Source organism: Perca fluviatilis, chromosome 9, assembly GCF_010015445.1.
Source record: "Perca fluviatilis chromosome 9, GENO_Pfluv_1.0, whole genome shotgun sequence".
NCBI classification, from domain to species: Eukaryota; Metazoa; Chordata; class Actinopteri; order Perciformes; family Percidae; genus Perca; species Perca fluviatilis.
This window is the reverse complement of record NC_053120.1, coordinates 12686597-12700839: the sequence shown is the minus strand read 5'-3', so window position 1 is coordinate 12700839 and position 14243 is coordinate 12686597. Positions and strand designations below refer to the sequence as shown.

General features: G+C 38.8%; 1 protein-coding gene across 2 annotated transcripts in view; it reads right to left on the bottom strand.

The window, feature by feature from the left end:
• Positions 1-10581: 10581 nt before the first annotated feature.
• alg6 (ALG6 alpha-1,3-glucosyltransferase) overlaps positions 10582-14243 on the bottom strand; it is a 20038-nt gene continuing 16376 nt past the window's right edge. For both annotated transcript variants that reach the window (XM_039811305.1, XM_039811306.1), the window contains exon 14: positions 10582-11879. In XM_039811305.1, coding sequence (XP_039667239.1) covers positions 11682-11879 — 198 coding nt within the window. In that variant the 3' untranslated portion in view covers positions 10582-11681. The remainder of the gene's footprint in view (positions 11880-14243) is intronic.

The following is a 14243-nucleotide window of genomic DNA, read 5'->3' as shown; positions in this document are numbered from 1 at the left end:
GTCAGAATCTTATTAAGCTGGAGTCCCAGTCTCTGTCACAATAATCATATATGTGATGTTTGGCAGACATCCATTTAAAATGTAGACAATGGCATATAAAGAGCCTGGTTTTTATGTCCACTGAAGTTTCTCATCTTGCACTATAGTAACGTGTGTGGTCCAGGTAGCTTTGCATAAAAAGTGGTTGTCATTCGCAAGGCTACTTTTACTTTTATACTTTAAGTACATTTCAAAGCCTGTACTTTGTTACTTTTACTTAAGTAAAGAAGTTAAATCAGTACTTCTACTTTTACCAGAGTATTTTTTAACACAAGTATCTGTACTTCTACTTAAGTACGGGAAGTGAACTTTTGCCATCTCTGCACTGTATGTAGGTCTATACTCTGTCTGTCTCAGTGTATCAGTCAATGTGTAAATTTAAATGTAAGCCTAAATATAACTAATATAACTTGCACATACATATCACTATGAAATATGCGTCCCATATAACATCACACTACCTACTCTCAATTAAACTCTCTGCAAAAAGGGTCAAGTACTGTTAACTCACCTATAAAATATGTACAATGTCTGTCCTTTGTACACCCGTATCAAGTCGTGATTTGCCCGAAATGTTGATTCACCTATTGTACAACTAGATAGAGAAACACCCGTGTTTCATTTAGCCGTAGTCACGTGACATCAGTGTTTTGAATCGCGCTTCGGATCAGTGTTTCGAAACATCTGCGCTTCGGGATCTCGGCAAAGCTTCGGAACATCAGTTTCACTTCAGCCATCCCTACTGTCTGTATATAATACCACTGTTAATGTTAACCACAGGTTGACCACTGACTGTAACCATAATATGCAGTAACTATAGATTGTGTTTGACTTCAGTAACGCTGTTATAATCTAACAGAGAATAGTGTGGTTTTTACTTTTTAGTTTACTTAGAGTTTGTTGTGGTCTCACCCTTTGTGTTTTTTAAGCCCTTGGCTGCAAAATTACCATAAAATTGCATTCTTTTGCTGTAATTGATGTTGAAGTGAGAGTTAACCTTTCTCTCATGTATTCCCATGATGATAATATAAGAGGCACTAAATGGGCCGAGTAGCCTAATGTTGGTTGTTACTGCTGCAGGTTCACATACAACTCCTGTAATTTTATGATAGATCATAAGTTGTTTCATGGGCTAATTCTGTTGTCACTGAAATACTAGTAAAGTACAGTGATGATTCAAATAACCAAGATTGGTTTAGTTATCTTAGATAACTAATACAAAGTTACTTTGTATTAGATAACGCAATTCATTGACACTTAATTAGTCGATAGTTGTTTGGTCTATAACATGTCAGAAAATGGTGAAAAGTGGTGGAAGTCAATCAGTGTTTTCCATAGGCCAAGATGTCTCGTTTTGTCCACACTCGACATTCAGTTTCCTGTCACTGAGGAGTGAAGAAACAAGAAAATATTCACATTTAAGAAGCTGGAATAAGAATTTTTACTTTTACTTTGGATTAATCAATTAGTATTTGTAGCTGTAATCTGGGTGGTGAATGATTGAACTCTTGCAGACACAACACTAGAAAACGAATGTGACTGTGAGGCAGGGAGTTACTGAAAAAGTGTTTGTTCTCTGTGACTCCTTCTGCGTAAATGACAATTTAAAAAAAACTACTGACTTCACATTAATCAATAAGATTTGATCATCGTATAGTTTTCCTCTCATGAACCTCCACTATTACGATGACTGTACTGTTAGCTGCTAGACAAATTAGCTCAATCCAAAAGCTCCATCCTCTGTCCACCCTTGGAAATGACACATGTCTGTGAATATTCTGCCACCTCATTTTAGATCATAGTGCTGGGGATGTTGTCCTTCCTGAACAGGACATTTTTTATGACTATTTTGACTAGTCTTACTATGTGTATTGTAGTCCTTCTGTGGTAGATAATACTGCCCCCTTCTCAGTCCACAATGCAACAGTAACTTGCTATATGCCAGTGTACTCTAGATTGTGTTATTAAGGACATGGTGCTTCATCAACAGGCAAGACCAAAGTCACTCACAACACACGAAGAAGAGATCCCAGAGACAGAGTTGGAAAAGTGAGTACTTGCTGTAAGTTACAGCTGTTACAGTTCCCATACTTTAGACAATTTTTCACTGCTAACTATCAACTATCAATTTTTCCAACTCTGTCTCTGGGATCTCTTCTTCGTGTGTTGTGAGTGACTTTGGTCTTGCCTGTTGATGAAGCACCACGTCCTTAATAACACAATCTAGAGTACACTGGCATATAGCAAGTTACTGTTGCATTGTGGACTGAGAAGGGGGCAGTTTTTAAAGCTGTTTTAAGAAATTTTATGTATAGATTCATGTGCAGACTGACAGGGTCTAAGAATATGATCATTGTGTCCATAGTTGATGTTTCTAAGAGTGACACAAGGTATACATCTTGCTTTTGGAAACATTGGACTCAAAGCCTGTATATGTTTTTATAAATGATGCCTCATCAGCACCATTCTTAAATGTTTTGTATTGTTTTATAATTATATATATATATATCTGTATTGTGTTGTCTCTATGGACCTCTGTGTCTTGAATAAAGTTGATTGATTGAATACACAGAGAGCCAAAGTAGAGCACAGAGTTAAAGGGTTACAGAGAACTCCCTTTTACGAGTTGCTATATTTCAAATGCCACACTTTCCTGATGGTCATAGTGACGTATCAGAATTTAATGACAGGAGACACGGAATGACGGAGATCCATCAATGGCCAAATTATCAGTGATTTACATAGCACTAAAAATAGTTGTATAAGAGTCACTTAACACAAGAACCATTTCCTTAGTCAAGGCAGACATTTGGTGTCTGGCCCATCCATCAAGACAAGCATTAGTTTTTAATGTTATAGTGCTGTCACTAATACGTTACATGAGCTCAATTTACAGTACATTCATAACACTCACTTGGTTATGTCATATTAGGGTCATTTGGGACACAGTCATGTTTTAATTTATTGTACATTTTGTAATACGTTTAATTGTATTTGGAGAGGAAGGTGGAACCCCAAACAGCCAGAATTAAAAACGATACACCTCCAAACCAATGAAATACAAAGCTACAATTAAATGAATTAATGAGAGATTAAAAAAATAATTGGTTTACAATAGGGTATTTTAGATCATCAATGCTTTAGTTATAGACAATTGTTCAGATCATAGACCATTTTGAACTAATAGTAGCACAAATTCAGGATGGACATGAAGTACTTTTATAATTGTATGTACGTCTTGGATTGTACCTTATAGATACTCCATGTGGTTTTAAAACTCTTTTCATTCAGGCTCCACCTTTAACAGTTTTAACCCACTACCTACTGAGTAATACATAACATCCAAGATATTAAATTAGTCAGTAGTAGTAGCCATGTGTAGTTCTTTAAGAGATATATTTTCGGTTTTAATGTTTTAATGCTACAGCCAATCAGTTATTCGATAGATCACAGAATTATAATACGAGGACTTCTGAACGTGTCACTCCGCTGTCTTTTGCTTTGACTCCTTGGGATCTAAACTGGAATGATTGGTGGATGCATTCATCAAGGCCAGGAAAGAGCTAGAGGAAATACTCGTGAGAAAGACTTTTTCTTTGGTCTTAAATCTTAACAATAGGCGGAAATGTCTCGGACTCCATCATATCTAGAGATTGAGAGATGATGGGTTTTTAATACATACTGAATATTCTCTCTGACATGGCTTTTCCTTTCAGAATACAGCTGTTTTTTTTGTTTTTTTTACTTTGTTCATTCATTTCCAGCTATCTTTTTTCTTTTTTTTCCACCATTTCCTGTGTATTGCTAAATGCTTTTGTGGTTTCTCTTTTATGCCATTGATCCTGTATTTTTAATTAGTCAGCAGAGGGCAGCAGTGAACAATGACATGTCTTCACCGGATCTATTACTGACCTGAAGACTGAGCTATAGAGACACAGAGAGCTGAGTGATTACAATGTTGTATGTATTTTGCTGACCCTACTGGATGTAAAATACATGAAACAAGTAATGATTTATGTTCCATTTGCAGTTATTTAAATCATCAAATAGAAAGCACACATGTTGGGTTAAGCTCTCTTATTTGTTCCCACTTTTAAAATAGTGATCATGGCATTTGTGTCTTTTCAGCATCCAGAGTCAAGTCATCTTTGAAAGAATATAAAGACCCCAAGCACCACAGTCGAGGTACCGGTAATCCATCTGGTAATAAACCTACCGCATTGTTAGAGTAACCAATCTTTTCTTGTTTAACATTCAATTACTATTATGCTTTTACGTCATCAAGATAAGCACAGCTACTTTACATTACTGGAATGTTATCACATTGATCACTGAGAGGCTTAATGGCAAAGAGAGCTGAGGTTTGATCAATATCTTAAGAAGAGAATCACACATTTAAAGATTCGTGTAGAAATTCACCACCTATTTTTATCAAAGACCAAATTAATTTTGGTCTGTTGGACAACTTGAATGTTTTAAATGTTTGAGAATTTGACAGTGGATATCCACCCAAAGTTATGTGCAGGACATATGGCTACTCTTGGCTTATATGAAGACTGTTTTTGTTCACATAAATTCTCAGTGACATCCTTAAAATGGCTCCATGTAGACAGTTGCGTTTGAGACCTTATCTCTTGGTCTTTAAAGGGCTGTAAGAAAACATTTTAGTGCCAGTTGTTTGGTTGATTTCAAGATGAGCAGGGAAACAAATGTAGTCACAAGTCTGTTTCATTCCCAAGGACATACCCATCTGCTACTATTTCACCATTTGACTTGCTCCCCATGCATCTTCTTTGCTATTTAACATTAACAGCATCAATGGATGCTTGTTTGAGTTGTTCAGACAATCGTGTGCTCTGCGACCTTTGCAGAAAAACAACACTTTGTCATGGTTACACAAACAAGTCAATGAGTAGATTTCCTAGGGATAGAATTAATTTGATTATTTTAGGCACATATTATGCCTGCAGCGGAGCAATTCTTGTGATCCAATCGTACAATACCGACTTGTGGAAAATGAATAGAGGGTATTGTCAGGAGGCAAGCTTGTTTTCCGATATGGTTTTTAGAAATTATTTTAATTAGTTCCAGTAAGGCAACTGGGCATACGTGATGCATTGTGGATCCACACCCCAGGAAAGTCACATTTTTGTCACATGGTGGATCCGTGAAATTTATCAGTTTTGAATAAGCCTCCTTACAACAACAGACTTCATGTCAGGGCAGATAGATGTGGGAGAGAATTGGCCCTCTATGTGCATTGAGACACACATTTTAAGTAAACAAACTGTTTTTCAAAACTGCTGAAGTGTTCTGGCCTATATCTGCTGGGAGCATGAAATCCAGACAGATGATGTTGATGGTATCTTGAAGCATGATCCTGCTCTAGTGCAAAATGTTTGTTTAGATTCACTGCTATGGCCTTTAGGCTTTGGGTCCAATACAAGAGAGGGGAGTGTAAGAAGCTCTTTGGAAAAAGGCTAAGTGCTTTATGAGGACATAGGAATAGACATTATGTGCTGGTTGTTCTCTTTACATCTATGGGAATCATATACTTATACATTATTGTGTATGGAAGTTATAGGAACAAAAGTGGAATGAAAATATCTCCAGTATGTGTATTACTTATTAAGGTATAATTGTCCTTTTTTATGGGCAACTTGATATAATACATTGAAGCACTAGTATATACATACTGAATATGGATTTGACTACGCCACATTAGAGGTTTTCTTGAGGTGCTAAGTAGGGATTGATTTATAGAGCATTGTAATGAACTGTTTTCCACTCATATACTCAATATTTAATAGATCCAAATAGTCAAAGCTTTTAATTGGGTTGTCTCTCCCTTACTTCACTTTACAGAAAAAAAAATCTGTGATGGAGGACGTCCATCTTGGTGGAGCAGCATTTCGTTTTTGAACGCAATTCTATCTATCATCCTTGAAGTCTATACAGCGCTACAATGAGGCATTTTAGGATGTTTAAGGGGCTGCAACACGATTTCAAGTGACCCATCACCTGAGCCATGGCATTGGTTTTATAGAGACTGCACTGGTTGGAAGCACCTGTTTGTTGTTAAAAATCTGTTGCTATTTGTCCCCTTTCCTCTGGGACATCTGAATTGAGGAGGCTACGGTGCAGACAACAGTAGCACATGACTGTGGCAAATATACAGACTATTCATAGTAGTGTAATGGTAAAACATAGTGTAACAGTAGCACAAGTAGATAACAGTCATAAAGTCGGCAAAGTGACGCAATAATACAATATTTGTCTAAAGTTTGCTAACGTAGGCTAATGGTCACATCAGACCTCGGGAGGCTGTCGCAGTAAAGCCCCTGTGTGTATTAAAGATAATGAGGTTATTTATTACTTTATAACTTAATACTTCTACAATGGGGGGAAAAAAATGTTTTTTCATCTGTTATTACATAGTCTTGCTTTAAACACATCACATTTTGGAGCCTTGTGTATCGTCTGTACTTAGAAGTATGGTGAGAAAAATCTTCCATGGCAGCCATTACACACCAGGAACACACATTTCTGCATGTTCAGACTCCGTACCCCACTCTCTCCCTCTCTCTTAGGTGCCAAGCCTGGCCCCCCAGCACCTCCACCCTGCCAAGGCAGCTGAGTAAATCCTTGAGGACATTTAAACCTTGAAGGTCAAGCCGCTTCTCCTCCTGTGTCTTCTTCTCCCTCTCCCCATTTTTCCTGCCTTGTCATCCCCTTTTTCCGCCTTACGCTGTGATAGTTAAAACTACTTCTTCCCTCAGAGTGAGAGTGCAGCGTTAAGAAGCGCTTACGGCCGTCCTTTAAGGTTAACAAAAGTTTCAGTAAGCATTCTAAAGAAGTCGCTCTTTGTGAGCAATCAGGCTTGGGGCGAGCATAAATCCTCGGGGTATAGTCGCGGCATTACAAATACCCGCAGCGCCTGTATGTGCTGATGACTACAAAATTGAAAAAGAAAGGCCCTAATAATTCTGAGGCAAGTTTCCCTCAGCAGTAGCTATTGATTATTTGTGTGTGGTGAGAGATTTGGAAAATTCAATTAAAGAAGTTGTGCAAAGGATTCATAAATTCAGCCCCACCAACCCGTATCGAGACATGGTTATGTTCTAAATCAATGCTGCACTTCACAATATATTTTCTTTGGAACATAAAAATAAATAACATTTAAACAGTTCTGCTTACTGCTGAAACAAATTTTATTTTCTCCGAAGCTTTTTAGTAACAGCCAAGTACTGACTTGTGCACATCTTTGGGGTGGTAACATATTTTTATTGCAGTTTTCCCGTAAGAAAATCTTCTATAATATGAATTTTGAGATGACAAAATGAGGAGAAAGGGGACGGCTCAGCAGTGTAAAAATTGATCAGGCCATAGATGGGGCCACGTTGGGGAAGATTTGTATGTCAGCAGTAATGGGCTGTATTAAAAAGAAGATTCCTTAAGATGTCATAAAAGTGATGGGGCTGTGTCGCAGGTCGTGGGCCGCCGGCCCAGGCGGCTCCCAGACTCTGGCACATCAATCCTAGCAGGCCTCACGGACAGATGCCACCTACCCACCGGGAGTTTTATGCTTTCTGATTGAACATATGGTTGCAATTAAAGGGGGGAGTTGTATATTAGTATTGGTCCAAGTGAAGCCGGTGGCCTTCGATCGACACTGTGGCTTGCAGAGTATGCAATCTTTCCAGGTGTGATTTCTGACTTAGTGAACGTCAATTGCATTTAATCTTAGGGTGCAAAAAATATAGTTTCTTTGAAATATTAACACAGCGAGCAAACAAGTATGTTTTCATAACCAAATATAGCTGAGGGTTGAATCAAAACACTACTTAGCATTATTAAAAGATACAATTTTAATAATGTAGTTGACTTTACATTTAGTGCCTTCTTGTCCATATTCAGGCGATCTGTCTCTGCATTTGCTTTTCTGCATTTTCCTGCCACTTCTGTTGCCTTGAGTATCATCCAAATTATTAAATAGGTATTTTCCTTTTTTTAAATGAACACCTTTACTTAATTTCTCTTTTTTTAGGAACTGCGAAGATGGGTAGCTCCTATGAGTTTCTGAAGTCCATTATGGGCTGAGGTACAATAACACATTTTAGTATATATACATCTTGGGATATGGAAAACGTGCCTCCTGTTAACTCCCTTCTGTAAGAACATTCCGTCTTGACTGTGGAGGGTGTAATATCTCTGAGTGCCAACGGGGTTACAATCATGTTTCCTCTCCCATATTCCCCAGGTTTTTGTTAGCGAGGCATCTTGGCTGTTGACAGCTAATGGAATTGCTCTTCACCTCTTGTGCGTATGATCCAGCGGAGATAAGGCAGGAAATGAATGTGGAATCCGCGCTGTCAGTCGTGAGGCTGAGATGTCTTGGAAGCCGTCATTCATTTGCGGGAGAAGTGTCTGAAACGGTGCGAGCGAATCCACTGACATGTTAGACCCTGTCTACCCGCCAGAGCCTCTGCCTGGCAGCTGACAAATGTTGATTCTACATTAACCACAATGCTGCAACGCTGTGCAAATAATGTTCTTTCAGATGGCAACCCTCATCCCCTTTATGGCTAAAACTATGCAATCCTCCCCACCTGTGTTGTTTAACACCTTTTTGAAAAGTAAAGGTAGGTGTGGGGAACTGTCTTGCACAACACAGTAGTCTCTTTATTTGGCAGTGCCTGGGAAGGCCGAGGCCTCTCACTGCCCGAGTCGACCTAAGCAACAGCTGGTGTTCACAGCAACATTTCCTATTTCTGCCTAAGGTGGATCGTGTAACTCTCACTTTATCACCCTTAGAGGCCACGTGAAGGACAAAGCCAGCACGCTCATAAGCAAAACTAATGTTTTGATACTGGCCCCTTTGGACCTTGATAGTAGGATCGGTGGCGCTTTTAACGGCCCCTTTGCCACCACTGATACATTACAAATAATGTTTACCGATACCGTTTTCACGAGAGGTTGGTATAACTGTTAGCCCTTCTTCTTACTTCTAGTAATAATGTGTATTAGTAATCTAAGGAACCCTTAGGGAGCTTTTCTTCACCTGCCATTAGCACAAAGTTTTTATCTGTGAGGGTACAGTATGTACTTCCTGTGCCTGTCTCTACTCTTAAGGGTTAGAGCCACAGAAACTGGGGATAACTAGTCAGAGACGAGGTGGTGACAGGAACCTTATTTTCACTGTGGCTTAAAAATGAAAAAGGCTCGCTCTCCGGTGTGCAACTAGTTAACTTTATTTAAACACCCGAAGCACACGAACTGGATACTTTATCAGGTTGAAATTGTCGATTGTGAGATGTATTTATGAGTTTCCAAGTGCAAACCTATATCTGTTTCAAAACGGTTACAGAAGAGCGGTGCAAACGAAGCCAGGCAAGGCAGCTTGCTTCAACAAGTGTTATGTTTTGTAGCTTAATTATTACTGCTGAGTGGGAGTGTGTTGTCACATACAAGTGTATTACCTTTTGTTAATCTGGTTTATATATATATATATATATATATTTATTTTTTATTGATGTATAATATATTTTAAAACTAATAAAACTAATGCTTATTTCAATTAGCAATTAATCTTTTGATTCTTTTAATTTGAGTCTATACAATATCATAGTGAAAAATGTCCAATACAAATTCCGAAATGATGTCTTCAAATTGCCATGTCCACCCAACGATATTGCCATTACAATGATACAAAATCTCAAAGAAGCAGAAAATCCTCAGATTTCAGAATGAACCAAATGACTTTTACTCAATGATTTACCTAAACGATTATCAAACTGGTTGAATTCTGCACCTTTTGATCGTATCCTATGATCCTCCTCAGCAAATCGAGTTGCCAGTTGTCATGGAAATTGATTTAATTTCCCATTTTTCCCATTTTAGAAGTGGGAGTTACATTTTATTTCCTCACATCTTTTCTAAATGTATTGGCATGACTTTATATAAACATGTGTAATAAAAGGGCAAACCACCATCTTTCACTCCACCTCTAATTGGCCCCTTGTGTTCATGTCCCATTGTAGTAACAGTTAACTCAGATCTTGGGCTCCTATTTGTCCCTGTGGCTCATTACTGGCTACCGGCCTGGAGCCTCAGATGCACAGGCCACCCTCACTGACCTGATAACATTTATAGTTGTAATGGATTTTTTTTATGCCTGTCATTAACTCGCTCAGAGATTGGAGAAAGAAATTGCTTGTACCTTTTTTCTGTGGTATTTCAACTTTATAGCATTATGTTCAGATATGTCACCTTCCATCATCTCTTTTTAAGGCCTGTCCTGTCACTGGTTTTGTTTTAAATGAACAGTTTTTTCATGCAGGACCCTTGTAGTATCTAGGACTTGTAATGAATATTTAATGATGTTGAGTAAAAGCTTTGAAAGATATAATTTCTGTCCAATTATTGGCTCTGTCTCTGCCAGACTGTTAGGGGTGATTTAGCGGACTACTTGGTAAATGTAGACAGTTTATATGAAGCTGCTCAAAATTAAATCATTTTAACAATGTGGCAACAAAACTGATGTTCATTTTAGGTCATTGAGACATTTTAATTTATTTTCACAAAAACTAAGTTTGTACAAAAGAACTTTGAATGATAAAAATATACAGTAGAAAAACATTAAAAGTTCACATGAATAATGATTAACAGTTACGTACGTGTTTTCATCACATTTCCCAGAGGAGGTACTGAGGGTTGACAAAATAACAGGAATGCCTTACAATATCAATAAGTATAGCTGCACCAACAGCTATGGCTTTAAAAGTGACCACAAAATTAAATCGACACCTCTCCCCGTGGTCTTAACAATAACTAAACTTTACAACAGGCGTTCCTGTTATTGTGGCCACCGTCTGTAGCTTGAGCATACAGGCACAAAGTTATGTAAGGTCAAATGTGTAGGCTGCACACTGCTTGTCTATATGTACTTGTGAGATTAGCCAGCAATGGTGTAGTTTGAAGAGTGGCCAATGAAAAGAATTAAAGAAAAGAGGTTAACCGAGATTCTGTTTTAGTAACAGAGAGGACTGATTTCTGAAATTTATTTGGTCCAAACTGGAGAAATATCATTTTCCTCTTCTTTCCTTTGATGTCACATCTTCCGAGTTGCCATTTTGTAGTATAATGATTTTTCAGCCCACAACATCTCTTTAATAAGCATATGTTGGGCTGCAACTAAAAATTATTTGCCTTAACTATTAATCTGCAGATTTTCTCGATTAATCACTTGGTCTATAAAAGTTCAGAAAACTGAAAATGCCTGTCACAATTTCCGAAAGCCCAAGGTGATGTCATCAAATGTCTTAATTTACTATAATGCAGGAAGAGGAAACAGAAAATTGTCATATTTGAGAACCTGGACCCATCAAATGTTTGGCCTTTTTGCTTGAAAATTGACTTCAATGATTAATTGATTATCAAAACCGTTGCCAATTCATTCTCTTTCGATCGACTTGTCGTTACAGTTCTACATGTGTGCTATTTGCACTGGGGACATGATGGCACGAGTGAAAGCCTTCATGCACATTAACATGTCCCATGGTGCGACGCTGGCTTCCCTGAAACAAAATTAGGTTTAGAAAAGAAAAAAAAAGTGCTGTGCATATCACAGTCTTTGGCACCATTCAGTCGTTCTTCTTCTGGCTCTTTCTGCTGGGTGGCTCGCTGAACTGGACAATGTTGAAGTATATAAATGTTCCTAAGAAGTGCAGGAAAGCAGTAGAAGACACCAACATTGGAAACAAGTCGGGTAGATGTGTTGGAGGAACCAGAGCTACAGTCACGACACTCAGACCAGCCATGGCTGAGACGCTGATGTAGAACTGGAACACAGACGGACAGAGTGGTTCTCAAATGATTCAAATGACAAAAGGTACATATATCAGATAGTGTGAGGAGTTCATAATGAAATGCTAAAATACACATTAGCTTGACAATAAGAACTTAAGGTCAACTGACTAACTTTTTTTTCTTTTTAAGCTTTCAACCGCAACAGACTTTCTTCATCGGAGATGGAGTTAGCTTGGTTGTCATGGAGATGGTTCGGTTGTCATTATGTGACCTACTGTATATATCGAAACCCCCGTCTCTTAAGCATGCCATCTCCATGACAACTGAACAAACTCCATGAAACACCCCTTCAGTGTAGACAACTCTTTGGCAAACTGCTTTTTTTTCGTGATGACTGAATTGATATTCCAAACCAGAAACTGTTCCTCGTAAAAACAATGAAAGGACCGGGCACCTCAGGCCAAGAACAAACGGTTAGGTTTTCTCTTAATTTTAAGTATAACTATAATATCAAACCAATGAATGATTTAATTTGAAATCACACTGACACTCAAATCACATTGCATATTTATCGCTGGATGTCTTACATCAAATTGGTAATTTGAGAGGGGCTATAAAGAAAAGATGGAGGCTTGCAGTATCATGCTGCAGAATAGCTGATTTGAATTAAGGCCTAAAAAAAAAAAACTACTTTTGGCCTGGTTACAGAGTTGCAAACAGAACAGAGTGAGATCATTCGCGTGTCTATTTGGGCTTTATGAGCCAGATATAGGTCAGGGAGTAAGATGGAGGAAACACCTCATGCCCACACCCGCCCCACCACCCCACCCCAAACCTATGAAACCTTATCGCCATCATTAGGGATCGCTATTTATGCTGCTTGTGTAAATAAATATATCTAGGCAAACCTGTGTTAATGACACACGCTATAAAAAGACACCTTCTTGTAATCTCTGACACCCTACCGGAGCCCATGTCGCTAAGGGGCAGGCGGTCGCAGCCACTTCAGATGCTGTGGAAACTTAAATAAGTGATAAATAATTCTTTGGCTGGCAGCGGCTTTCATCCCCGGACAGCTTACACAACTTACAGCGGGACATGATCTTTATTTATACAGTTGGGTATATCTTCTCACACGGTTGCAATTTAGGTCTAGTGCCTCTTTCAAAGTACAGGCCACCTGAGATTCTGAAATCAGCACCCTTTGCTGTCACAAATGCATCAGCTGTGCATCCTCTTCCACCCATATACAAGGGCAGAATTAACTATTAACTTAATCAACCAGCAATATCTCTACTTTGTACAATGAGCCTTGTCAGAAGCTAAAAGAAATCATGCCTTAAGCTTAAAGCCCCTGTGTGTAGGATTAGAACATTTGTGATTTTGGCGACTCCTAGTGGTAGTGCCAAAAAGACACTGTGGTATAGAGAGAAACTCCTGCCAACTATACTGCTAACAATGAGATAAATGGGCTAAGCCCACATAGATAACACTAATTTATACTGGGATTGTCTAATGTATCTACAAACATAACTCATGGCATTGGAATAATTTTAAAGATGCTATAATAAAATAGATATTCTACACATAGTGGATTTACATTAGTCCTATGTGCGAAACCTGCAAAAGATGAAGACATACAATACTGCCTTCGCTACCTGTGTTAATAGGTATTAAGCAATCTGCATGACCTTTATTTTATTGGCAGCCAATTAGAGCCACAACTACGATGATAGAGGTTACTGCCTCCTGTTCAGATCTCTGGAAATGCAGACCTCTGCAGCTTGACCTACAACATTTACCTGATATAAACCATGGAATCACATTTGCACTTAGTTGCTGTATTCTTTGCCCCCCCGCCCGAAAGGACAATAATTGTTTTGACTTCAGCGTGACTGGGGACACACAAGTCTTTTGTGTAAATTGTGTTTCTTCTCCGGTCAGTCACAGGTACCAGTTGTGCAACATACTGTATGTCTCTTTATGCAGAATAACTTTATTTTCACTACACATAATTGCAGGTCAAAAGATGTAGAGTCCGGATCGGGCCGAATTTTTCTGTCCGAGGCCGGCCCGCGTCCGACAGAGCCGTGACCGAACCCGGCCCGAGCCCGACAGGTATTAAGAAATTTGTGTCCGAGCCCGACACAGTTAAAATCTCATTTTTTTCCTCATACTAATGACACATGTAGGCTACGTTTGTTTGTGTGGAAAGCCCGCTTTTGTTAAGCAACTGTAGGAAGGCATTCGGAAATGTCAACAGATGAGCGCATCAGCGCACACGGGGCAACAAGCGCACGTTAATCAGCTGTTGCCTTATCGCGCTGATGTGACCGAGCCCGACCCGACCCCGACCATAATTTCTAAATATCTGTCCGAACCCGACCCGGCCCGTC